This window comes from Eretmochelys imbricata, chromosome 12, assembly GCF_965152235.1.
Source record: "Eretmochelys imbricata isolate rEreImb1 chromosome 12, rEreImb1.hap1, whole genome shotgun sequence".
NCBI classification, from domain to species: domain Eukaryota; kingdom Metazoa; phylum Chordata; order Testudines; family Cheloniidae; genus Eretmochelys; species Eretmochelys imbricata.
In genome coordinates, this window is record NC_135583.1 from 35352761 (window position 1) to 35365000 (window position 12240).

General features: G+C 39.7%; 1 protein-coding gene across 2 annotated transcripts in view; it reads right to left on the reverse strand.

Annotated features, from left to right (window-relative positions):
- Positions 1-903: 903 nt before the first annotated feature.
- The window catches only part of MEAK7 (MTOR associated protein MEAK7), a 23702-nt gene continuing 12365 nt past the window's right edge, over positions 904-12240 (reverse strand). For both annotated transcript variants that reach the window (XM_077831090.1, XM_077831089.1), the window contains 6 exons: positions 10337-10567; positions 9301-9445; positions 8126-8566; positions 5303-5421; positions 3946-4125; positions 904-2953 (listed from right to left, as the gene is read on the reverse strand). In XM_077831090.1, the coding sequence (XP_077687216.1) occupies positions 2831-2953; positions 3946-4125; positions 5303-5421; positions 8126-8566; positions 9301-9445; positions 10337-10567 (1239 nt within the window). In that variant the 3' untranslated portion in view covers positions 904-2830. The remainder of the gene's footprint in view (positions 2954-3945; positions 4126-5302; positions 5422-8125; positions 8567-9300; positions 9446-10336; positions 10568-12240) is intronic.

Genomic DNA, 12240 nt, shown 5'->3' on the forward strand with positions numbered 1-12240 from the left:
ACATCCATAAGTTCGCCCTCTTCGTTAAAGTTACACTCCCTGATATATGAGTTTATATTTTAGCAGTTCTTAAAAAAATACGATAAAGGGAGTTTTTGTTCTCTTTGTTTAAACAGGGTGGAGAGGGCTGGGCTGGGCAAGGTTATTGTGGCAGAATAGAACTTTTGCTCTACAGTAAGCACTCCGTCAGCAATTACAACATCCAAAGTTCCTTATTCCCTTACCAGGAAATGCCTTGTTTCAGCATCATCTTGCTGGGCAAGTCTGTAAATAGATTCTCCTTCAGACCACTCACTAAGAGCACCACACTGTTAGATTTCTCTCTCCCCCACCAACTACCTTCACCTTATATGATCTGATTTTAAAGATAAAAAGTCCAGCTCCTCAAAGGTCACAAATCACAGGACTTCAAAGCAGTCAAATGCTGTGCTGATTTACAACAGGATGTTGCCCAACATGAATTTCCTTGACAAAACCAACCCAGTGTGGCTGTTTTTTGCTCTGACTCAGACTGGTTCAAACAAAGACAAGTCAGCTCTTAGATATTACATTTTTGATGAAGAGCAGTTTTTGGCAATTCACTTAACAAAATTAAATACAACCAACCAACCACAATTGCTATTCTTTGGTGACAATAGCCTCCACTTGTTCCTGCTTACCATAAAATATGAACTGGCTCTTTTGGCTTAAAAACTGCTTAAAAAAAAAATCCTGTAGATAACTTAATAAACTTTTCTTCTAGAAGATTCCAGAAATGCAGCAATCTCTGGGGTGGAACCCAGAAGCTATTTTAACAGCGCTCAGTCACACTATACAATCACCTAGTACACGCAGCGAATAATAGCTAATTGAAATTGTTGGGGAAATTTCAGGTGGCAGGATGTAAAAAAAAAAAAAAACCTGTTACAGAAAGAACTAAATACATTTATTAATTTATTTTCTACAGCAGTTCGGCAACATATCATTTAAAATTATTATAAAAACATTCAGAGGGAAAAAAATCGTGTAAAAAGTTCAGTATAATTACTTAACACAGAATTTTGGGCACATTAAAGACTCTGGAACCTAACTTGATCATTTAGATAAACACATAAGAATATTAACTTAGGCCAACCTATGCTGATGAATAGGTACCACGTATACGCTAACCATTATTATGGGTAGGGTATAAAATGCATAGATGATTACCAGGGTCTGCAGCAGGAGGGATTTGTCCATGTTCCCCTTTCAACAATAATTTATATATAATAATCATGAATACTACCTACTTCTCACATTATAAAGTGAAGGCACAAATACAAGCTAATTTGAATGTCCTACTTTGGCACTCAATAAAGAAGTACCAGATAGCTAAGGGTACACCAGAAAATACTTTCATTAGAGTTCACTGGAACCTGATCAAAGTAGTAAATGACCATATACAGTGTTAAAGTATATTTTATGCACCATGCAGTGTCAACAGTGAAAATCTAGATCCTTTATATGACAATGAATCCAGTCTAATACAAAGATGCTTTGATGTGATCTTCTGCTTTACTGGGAGAAAGATACTTCAGTTATACATATTGATAAAGAGATAAATACTGATTTTCAATTCCCCATGTCACTTGCTGGGGTGAAAATTCTAGTTCTCAGTAGAAGTGGGTTTTTTTTGGCAAGTAAATTACACAGCTAGAGAGTTAGCAATACTCAAGGTACTGAAATATGGATAGCTATGAATGGATTATGTTAGAAAAAAGCCCTGAATGTGACTGATTGTAGCTACTCACCAGCACAGGCAAGTGTTGTAAATAACAGAGAAGGAGCAAAAAAAAAAAAAGCAGTGTATCAGAGGTCAACCTATTTTTTTAAAAAATGAGTGATCATTGATTTCATTGCAACAAAATCTGTAATAAGAAAATAGTTTCAAAAGTTATAGACATTAACTCTAACATTTTTAAGGCATTTGTATAGGTTTTTAGATGTATGACTCCTTATGGCATAATCACACACTCCAGTCTACCTCTGAAGGCATTTTCCAAGACAATTTCCATTGACATCAATGAGAGTTATGCCTGAGTAAGAAACACAGGACTGGGCCCACTGACAGGAGTCTTTGTGGTTGAATCCATGAATGACTCTAAGACTATTTTACAATGGGCCAAATTCTGTGCTGGCTTATTAATTCAGTGAAACTTCACTCAAATGAAGTCTAGCATAAGTCAGGGCAGAACTGGATGCAGTATATACAGACTTCTATGTTTCTGTGTACAATCCATATATTTATGGAAAAGCTGAGCTTAAAAATAGATCCGAATTTGAAGCAGCTTTTACAGCAACGACGCAAATCAAGCACAGTCTTTATAAAGACTGAACTGGACTGTTCTACAGATACCATTTTAAAATGTTAACAACTTGTACGCTGCACAGACATTTAAATAATGAAGCTGATTTCATTGCATGCAAGGAATTATTTTCAGCTGAGGTATCAAAAGCTTGACATCTTTGAAATTCTATATACAGTCAAAGTTAATACACTGGTGACTAAGCAGCAATAATATTTGTGCTTAATATCTGCATGCAGAGAAGAAAATGAGCCTATTGCAAATGCCATCAAATTTATTTCCAGCTACAACCAGGACTTAGCCAGCTATCTAAATTCCCACTCTTCCAAAAGAAACCACCTGCAGTCATAACATCTTCCTGGCTCTAACTATTACGCTAGTACTCTTTACACTGCATTTTTGTTTCAGCTAATTATACAAGTGGAAACAGATGAGAAAATATCCTGTCCAAGGAATATCCGCACTTGATGGGATCAGGCAGAACAAGCCACGTTAAATGGGTCATCTTAGTTGTCATCATCCTCTTCAATCTGCTCTCGCAAACCATCACTCTGACGACTTTTTCCAGTCATTTCTAACAAGGCCTGAGCCTCGGGGTCTGTATCCAGGATGCTCTTCTTACCCTTTATCTTAAAGAAAATCAAAAAGGCAATTTAAAATGTCATCACAAATGTCAGCAAGGTCAGGTCACAAGTAAATGAAGCTTGACTATCCATAAGCTACTTGTTTAGTTTTAAAGATTGCTATGATGGTTTCCCAGGTGCATGTAAACAGAAAAGATTCAGTAGGACATACCAACTACTTTGCACCACTTCAGTGACACAAGACAGCTGTAAAGTTGGCTTAGCAGGCCAGTTTACTGTTTATGGTTGCTTTGGGTCACAAACCAGTCGGCGTATACTGGTTAATCTGACCCAATATTTCAAGTGCAGATGTGAACTTCTAAGTGATTCAAATACAATTTGACAGTCTTCCTAAAAGACTAGTTCTGTTTCTATTTACAGATGTGTGTGCAGTGTATAGCCTCTGGGCATGTTTACATAATGTGAAAAGAAAATATCAGCTGCGTAAAATAGACATCGTAACAGGCACAACTGAGGAAGATTTACTGTACAAAGACAGAGTCCCCAACCTGGTCTCAGGAGCAGAGAAACTTTCATAGTCTATTTATGCACGTCTTCCTCACTTGTTCTTATTGAACTCCCAAGTCCTACAAAGATTTCCTGCATCCCTGACTAAATTATGGCTGTCTTAACACCCAAAATAATCCCACTCCTCTTTGGTATTTACATGCTTCAAATATATAGCATCGTGGAGTCATTTAAAAGGATTACAGTAACACAGCCAATGTTTCATAGAGACAGTTGCAGTAGTCATGGTTTGTTTCATTTATGCTTCTCGTTCCAGCTGGCATATGTACTTTGTGCTTTAAATTTCTGAAAGTGTTTAGCTGCCATAGCAATAGGGGCCAAAGAAATACATAAAGTGTGATTTCTCACAATCCGGACAAAAAGTCAACATATATAAAACATTGAAGAAATATGTTATATATATTCTCCCTTGTATGTTTCTACACATGTAGGTTAATTCTGCCAGCTTTTGAAACACTGTATTCACTTACCACTGCGCTTTCTGGGAGATCTCCCACTGCCCACACCTCCATGGCATCTAGCGTAAAGTTTTCATTAGCTGACAGCTGAGGACTGTTGTAGGTAGTACATCTAGGTTTCGCTTTGCTGTGTCCCTTGCCATAGTTACTGTCTATCCAGAGCCCAAAGTAATCATGCTGTCCTCCCATGCCCTGTGAAATAAATCATCACATTAAATACTTATTAAACCAGAAACTAGGCCCAGGCTCAGGGGTAGATTGTAAGTTGCTAGTTTCAGTATTTATGGCTAAATTTCCAAAGCTGGTAAAATGGGGCATCTCAAAAAAGCTTGTGTTTACATATCTAAATTGTATCTTTGTGTGTGCAAGCTATCTGTACAATACCGACCTTGCAGGTCCTACAGGAGCATGACAATTCTGCAGACACATCAGCTGTACCTTGCTTTGGAAATGTAACCCGCTATGTAGTCTAACAGCTACTGTTCGTTTGACAACATGCCCGTTTTAACAAGGCGATACACATTTTAGCCAAGTCTTTCCCATTTAAAGCAACAAGTACAATTTGATGTGGCTTTCTTTAAAGCAAGATTTCACTGGGACGCAGTGATTACCAAAGTCACTATTGAGGCAATGTTGACACATTCTGTCTTAAAACATTTGCCTGCTTGTTTAAAATAACTGAAATTCACCATGGTGCTGAGGACTGGTGCAAAGTCCTCTCTACCTGTAAGACCCTGTGTGGGACTGAACAGAGAACTTCCGGAGGGTAGTCACATAGAGACAGACTCTACAACCCTTGTGCACTGTTTCTGATGAGGGTTTCTTTATGCCAGCCAGGCATAAACCAGTGAGAAGAGACTAAGGATGGGTCATCTGGATCTTCAGTTATGCAGGTCTAGGGAATCTAACACCATGTAAATGGTGTGGACATGTGCAGCCAACTCTTCGAGCCAACAGGCTAGAGTGGCAGCATCCGGAGGGCTGCATGCCAACTTTGAATGCTGTTCCCAATCTGAGGATGGATTCTACTCCTTAACTCCCCAGAAACTTCACCTGCCCGAAACCCAGTTACTTGGGTTAGAAATGCATGAAATGGATTTTACCCTAAACAGTTTACTGTTTAAATATGAACATCAGCTGTAAATAATCAGATAACCTGGCATCTTTACTCTGAATGAAAATGTATTAAGGTGAGAAATCCTCATAGTAAAAGTGCTGAGCTAATACACAAGGTGAAAAGGTGAAAACTTCCTTTAAGAAACACAGCACATGAAATATGTCAGCTTAAAAAGGCAGAAACAAATACAGAAGACACTTTCAAAGACCAGCCACGAACCTGATTTCCAAACTGTCATTTCTTAGTACTTACGAGTCCATTTGGGATAGTTTGCTGTCCATGATTCAAATACATGTAGTGGTCATTGTATCCAGTGTATGTGTGCACCATGAGAGAGGGAGAAATGGAAAACAAAAAGCATCTGTTGTCACCTATAAATTGCAGCAGTGTAAAGTGTCAGAGACAAAACAATGGACAAAGTGTGACTTACTTATGAGTAGGACGGGAAAGCAAGATCCCAAAAAGCAGCAGCAAAACAGTTCAGAACGAGTACTGATATGTCAGCAGCATCAGTACAGATGTTTAGTCAAGACGCACAGCCAACGTCTGTTCTGTGTTATAACTGTGCAGCACCACAGACATCAATGGGATTGCATGGCTGTAAATGAGGGCAGAATCTGGAGATCATGGGTATGTTTGATTACAATGTAAGGACTGGGCTACCCACAAAACATGCACAGGTTCACCTACGTAGTTTTTAAATCCGTTTAGTTAGAGCAGTGCAAACCCCTATGTGTGGGCATTCTTGGTTCTATCTACAACTGGAAGGTATCAATTCAGCTTGATCGACGTAAAAAACACTTTTAGTTAAGCTTGATTCAAGTTTTGTATGTAGAGAAGGCCTAAGGGACTGATGCTTCACCGCCTTGCACCGCTGTTGTTATTTACACCTGTACAAGCTAGGTGTAAAATGCCATCTAATCAGCATGCAGCATATTATCTTTATTTTGCACAGCTGTATTTACACACAGTACAAGACATTGCTGAACTGGGGCCTAATTTGTGAAAATGTAGGCCCTGATTTGCCAAAGTATGTGCTTAAGTACTTTGCTGAATCAAAACCTCAGCTAGCATTTCCCCTGAGTTTAAGAAACTCAGAACTAAAAATGTGAAACAATATCTTGGATAATGCCCTACTGAACAGTTGGCAAGGGATCCAGACTAAAAGGTTAATTAAAACCAACAAGGTTTTAAAAATGAGTGATATGGAGTAAAATGAGTAAATATATAACTTAGGGAGTTGTATTAATAAATGAGAATGTTCAACAGAGTAAGTTACCTATTAAGTCAATGCACACAGAGTTTCTATACTCACAAATCAATTATCTCTGCAAAATTTCACAAGGATTTTAATCAAACCTCATTTTTCCTGTCTAATTTATCAGGGCAAGATATGTGCTTGAATCAATAGCTACAAGTTAAAAAGTGTCCCCTGCAACATGATGTCACTGGTTTCGGTAACCTGTCTGCCATAACTGTTCTCTAAGGGCAAGTGCTAAAGATCTGGTGCATGAATTCTCACCAGAAAATAACTGTGATAATGCATAAGGCAAGCTGCATTTGAAAAGAAAACAACTTGGCCATTTAAAATTCTTCAAATCCTCTCCTCTCAAATTTCAGCCAACCCAAAGGCACTGATTAACCCACATGATTAGCAACTGGCATGGCAATATATTTTGTAAATTAACCTGCTGGAATGAGAGAAACACAAAAATCATATTTATATGTTACCTTGTATATATTTTTTCTTCCGTTACTACTTCAAAAGCTAAAGTCCCCTCTGCCCAAGTTTTGTAAAGGGAAAATAAAGGGTTCAGCTAGCATGGCTAGCTTTTAGCTCCAAGGGAAATCCCTTGTTGCTGTATTTTAAACAGGAACATAAATATCCATCCATCCATATACAGAAATATCCATCTGTTAGATGTAAACATACAGAGACAAATTCTGCTGAGTTTCAGCAATGTAAATCTGGAGTCATTCCAGTGTAGGGTGACCAGATGTCCCGATTTTTTAGGGACAGTCCTGATTTTTGGGTCTTTTTCTTATATAGGCTCCTATTACCCCCACCCCATGTCCCAATTTTTCACAGTTGCTGTCTGGTCACACTATTCCAGTGATACAGAGCAGAATTGGGGGGGGGGGGGGGGATTGGTATATCTTTTACTATGTAGAGCAACAGCCAAACAAACTTAAGACTGCCATCTAGTGGACGTTTATTTTGATCTATTAAATAATGAAGTTTGGTGGGCCACATTCGTCTCTTGTTTACACCAATGGAGCTCCAGTAAAGTCAGTGGGTAGAACTGAAAAGAGAATTTGTTCTAGGGTATTTATTTTGTGGTCAGTAAGTCCTGCGGATTTAAAAATTGTAAATGAATAACAGATACAAACTATACAGCAACCATCAGTACTGGATCTGAGTTTGTAATAGGGCAGAGGAACTAGCCAGGTTTTTACCAATATACAGAATTATAATTTCATTTTGAAGTAAGGAAGCAAGCATTCCCTCATTTTAGAGAAGCATGATATGTGTTACTCCAGTAAAATTACTGAGTTCAGGAAGTGGATATAGAAAGGTATTCCTGCTAAACAACATGCAATGCAACAGATACCGATGAACCACACATCAATGACCACTGTGGCTACATTCTGGTCTTGTTAGAGCATCAACCTAGCAGGTGAAGAGACATTTTCTAAGGGAAACAATAAATAAAAGAGAGAATGGTTTGATTAAACTATGTTTTGTAAGGGGCATCTACTGGATGCTGTCTTACCAATATTATGGGCAACTCTGTATGTGAGGTTTCAGAGTAACTGAATGTATCTGTATGTGAGAAAACAGAAAATAAAGAGTGGAGAAGAACTACAGGGTCAACAAATTATTCTTCCACTGAGACAGATAAGCTTTTGAAATTAAGTCAAAAGATAGCCACATGTTAAAATTTGGAAGAGGACAGATTCAACTGTCTTGCAAGAGTTCCTTCCCCTTCGCTCCTTGATAAAGTCTTCATTAACACATCCCATGCTGCTACTCTAAGCCATGAGATTTTTGCAGAAAAATACATAAATTCTTACCTTGAAATTGTGGTTTAACTTCCCATGATTCTGATGCAAACCCACCAAAGATATATCCATCCAAGTCCTTTAAGACCAATATACAGGGACCCTTGTTTATGATTTGCCCACAGAGCTGTGAAAAACTTTCTCCGTGAACCCGAGAAGAAAACAAAAGCCTCCACTTGTGCTGTAGCTCCGAGGGCAGATGGGAGTTAATGTATATGATGGATGGGATGTCAAGAAGACTAACAAATCCACTTCCTTTGATGCCCTTGCACTTTGGAATCAAATTGACTATGTTGTTAGCCTGATCTGGGAGTGAATGCAGGACAAGGAGCCCCTGCCTGATGATAACACTGAGGAAAGTAGAGATCTGTGGCACTTGGAACACCCAGTTCGCAATGGTACTTTGATCACACATGGCATCCATGAGAGGAGGTCCAGCGAGTTTCTTCCCATCTACACAATAAACACATTAACACAAGATAACTTGTACATTTCTCACAAGGGATCTGCAAAGCTGCTTATAGCATCCAAGTCTATATCTTCCCCTAAGTATATAATTACTTGCCTTCTAATTTTTTATGGTGGAAACACTTATTCACATTTGTTCATTATTTGAACAAATAATGAATGGCAAATGGAAGGAGCTAATACTGTCCGCAAGATTAAGTAAACATATGCGTTGGAAAGGGGCACAGTTCTTGGTAACTTGGGACATCCTCTAGCTGTATTGGAAAGATGGTTGAGAAATATGATGTCTCAGTTACAACGTATCAGATGGCTTCTACAAGATGAAAGATCTAATACCATGGCATAGCAAAGCATAGACTCGTTCATCAAACATAAGCAAAGACTGCCATAAAGGGATATAAATGCACCAAAACACCAATCAACTCTAAGCCAAGTAATTCTACAATGGTGACGAGACCTAATGAGATAAAACACGTAGCTATAAATCTGCATGACTACAAATTAGATTGAATAGGGAATTCAAATCCAAACTGTTCCCAAATTCCATCAGGAAGGGTAGGTGGGTAATTAAAATCCCCAGATCTGAATTCAACCCTCTCGTTTTGGTTCTTGATCTGAATTTCTAACTCCAGGTCAGAGAGCGCAAATATCTTGCAAGAACAGCTGATTCTGCAATACTTACACCATTTTGACATAAATTTTTTCAGTATTTTCCTTACCTTCAAGTTTCAGTTCTGATAACAGCTGAGAAGCCAGAACCTTTACTCCACTGGTAGGATCTTGAGTCTTCCCCAGATTCCAGCCCTTCAGCAGATTCCTGTAGCTCAGTACATGAACTACAGAGGTGATCACATCCTCTGTGAACTTAAAGGGCATAACATTGCCATTACAACCTTAATTCCATATTTAAAAGAAAATTGCCAAGAACACCGCAAAGCACCCCACAAGGGCATTAATCAGTGCTTATCGCAGTGACCTGGGTGAAATGGACGTCGTTGCCATACGTAAATATTATGAATAACACCTGTCTGCTATAGTTAAATGTCATAAATAATCATAGGTTTCAGAGTAGCAGCCGTGTTAGTCTGTATCCGCAAAAAGAAAAGGAGGACTTGTGGCACCTTTGAGACTAACGAGTTTATTTGAGCATGTAGCTCACGAAAGCTTATGCTCAGATAAATAATCATAGTTCACATTTGTTAAGCGCCTTTCCCGCAACGACCTCAAGTATAAATCTTAATTCTCAAACATCCTTCCATGGTAACTTTTACACATGGGTTAACTGAGAAGAAACAGAAGGTCAGAGAGCGTCATTTACAATCTAGCCCATATTGGGGGTGAAGTGGAGCTACACTGCCCCCAGAGGAACTTGGGGTGCTTGGGCTGCATCATCCCTTTTGTTTGCGCAGCTTGTTCTCCCTTTGGGCTATTCTACAGCCCCTTTGGGTGTATGAACCCTGAGTGTGCCTTGAGGGGGCAGTCTATATGCTCCTCCCAGTGCAGCCGCAGACTCGACAGGTTCACAGGGAACAGAGAGGAAAAAGCCTATGTACTTCCATCCCCACTGGACACCTGCACTACTGCCATACGCAATCTGGCCCTAAAATGATTTGCCCAAGATCAGAGTGAGCGAGTGGCTAAGCTAGGAAAAGAACCCAGGAGTCCTGAATCCCAGCCCGGTGCTCTAACCACTACCTCCCCAAAACATTTAAGAAAACAAAAACAAAAATACACACAAATGATCTTTTCCTTTACCTCTTGGATTTGTTTTCCCTTCACAGGCCCTTCGGTACTAGATATCATTCTCATTATTATGCTACTCTTCTCCTCTACGTTGCCTTTTAAAAGGGATGACATAAAAATTATGAACTGCTCCTTAACAATCTGTTCACTTGACCCCGATGACTTCCCAGTCAGGTCAACACTTTTCATTCCACTGTATAGCCTAAAGGTCATTTGCTCCGGTAATGCTTCCTGGACACGGGCCTGTCAGAGAAAGAAGAGTTAAGGACAGATTTTTAACTAGGAAAAACAAGACTTCTATACGCCGCTAAAACAGTCCAGCTGATCTGTGCCTAGGTTTACTGGTTAGGAATTGAATATCCCACTATCTAATATGTATTAGAGCAGGGATTGGCAACCTTTGGCACAGGGCCGGTTTGAGGGAAGTGGCGCGGGCCAAGGGATTTGCTGGCCCCCACTTCCCACAGCCCCCATTGGCCTGGGACAGTGAACCACAGCCAGTGGGAGCCGCGACTGGCCGAACCTGAGAACGCGGCAGGTAAACAAACCTGCCCAGCCCGCCAGGGGGCTTACCCTGGCGGGCCGTGGGCCAAAGGTTGCCGATCCCTTTATTAGGGTGAAACCTTCACAGAGGATCACTTCTCAAAGAGGCAGTCCCCATCTTCATCAACTATTTTATAGTATCCCCAAGGTTTCCAGTAGAATTTTGTAAGACCTTTAGTTACTTAGAACTTAATAAGCCATAGGTTCAAAACAAACAAACGGAAATACTTCTTCACACAACACACAGTCAACCCGTGGAACTTGTTGCCAGGGGATGTTGTGAAGGCCAAGAATATAACTGTGGTAAAAAAAGAATTAGATAAGTTCATGTAGGATAGGTCCATCAATTGCTATTTAGCCAAGATGGTAAGGGAAACAACCCCATGCTCTGGGAGTCCCTAAACCTCCAACTGACAGAAGCTAGGACTGGAAGACAGGGGATGGATCCCTCAAAAATGCCCTGTTCTGTTCATTCCCTCTGAAGCATCTGGCACAGGCCACTCTCAGAGACAGGGTGCTGACGTGGACGGACCATTGGTCTGACCCATTATGGTCGTTCTTCTGTAAAGGCCAGGGTAATTTTATAGTACCTATCTTAAACTTGAACTTGTAAAAAATTAAAAATATGCAAGTGAAGGATTTCTATAAGAAAACACTGTTTCAAAGATCTGTAGCTCAGTTAGTCAGAACAAAGTTCTGAACGTATTATGCCAGTTTAAGATGCTTCTTTTTGGAAATATAGCTCACAAATGCATTTAAAGAAATAGGTAAGTGAAATTCCCCACCCCCCCCCTTCATTTTGCCTCTTAGAAACCAAATGCAGACAAGATAATTAACTCTGAAAAGTAACTACAATGCGTGTATAGTAACTACCTGCAGAAGTTTCAGAGTAGCAGCCGTGTTAGTCTGTATTCGCAAAAAGAAAAGGAGTACTTGTGGCACCTTAGAGACTAACCAATTTATTTGAGCATGAGCTTTCGTGAGCTACAGCTCACTTCATCGGATTCATTCAGTGGAATATACAGTGGGAAGATTTATATGCATAGAGAACATGAAACAATGGGTGTTACCTCTCCTGCTGGTAATAGCTCACCTTAAGTGATCACTCTGGTTACAGTATGTATGGTAACACCCATTGTTTCATGTTCTCTATGTATATAAATCTCCCCACTGTATTTTCCACAGTATGCATCCAATGAAGTGAGCTGTAGCTCACGAAAGCTTATGCTCAAATAAATTGGTTAGTTTCTAAGTTCCACAAGTACTCCTTTTCTTTTTACCTGTAGAAGGATTTTTACTCTGCACAGCAATAGCCAATTCAATCAGTGGGCCAAATCTAGTTCACCTTACTCATGTAAAGAGTCCCACTGATG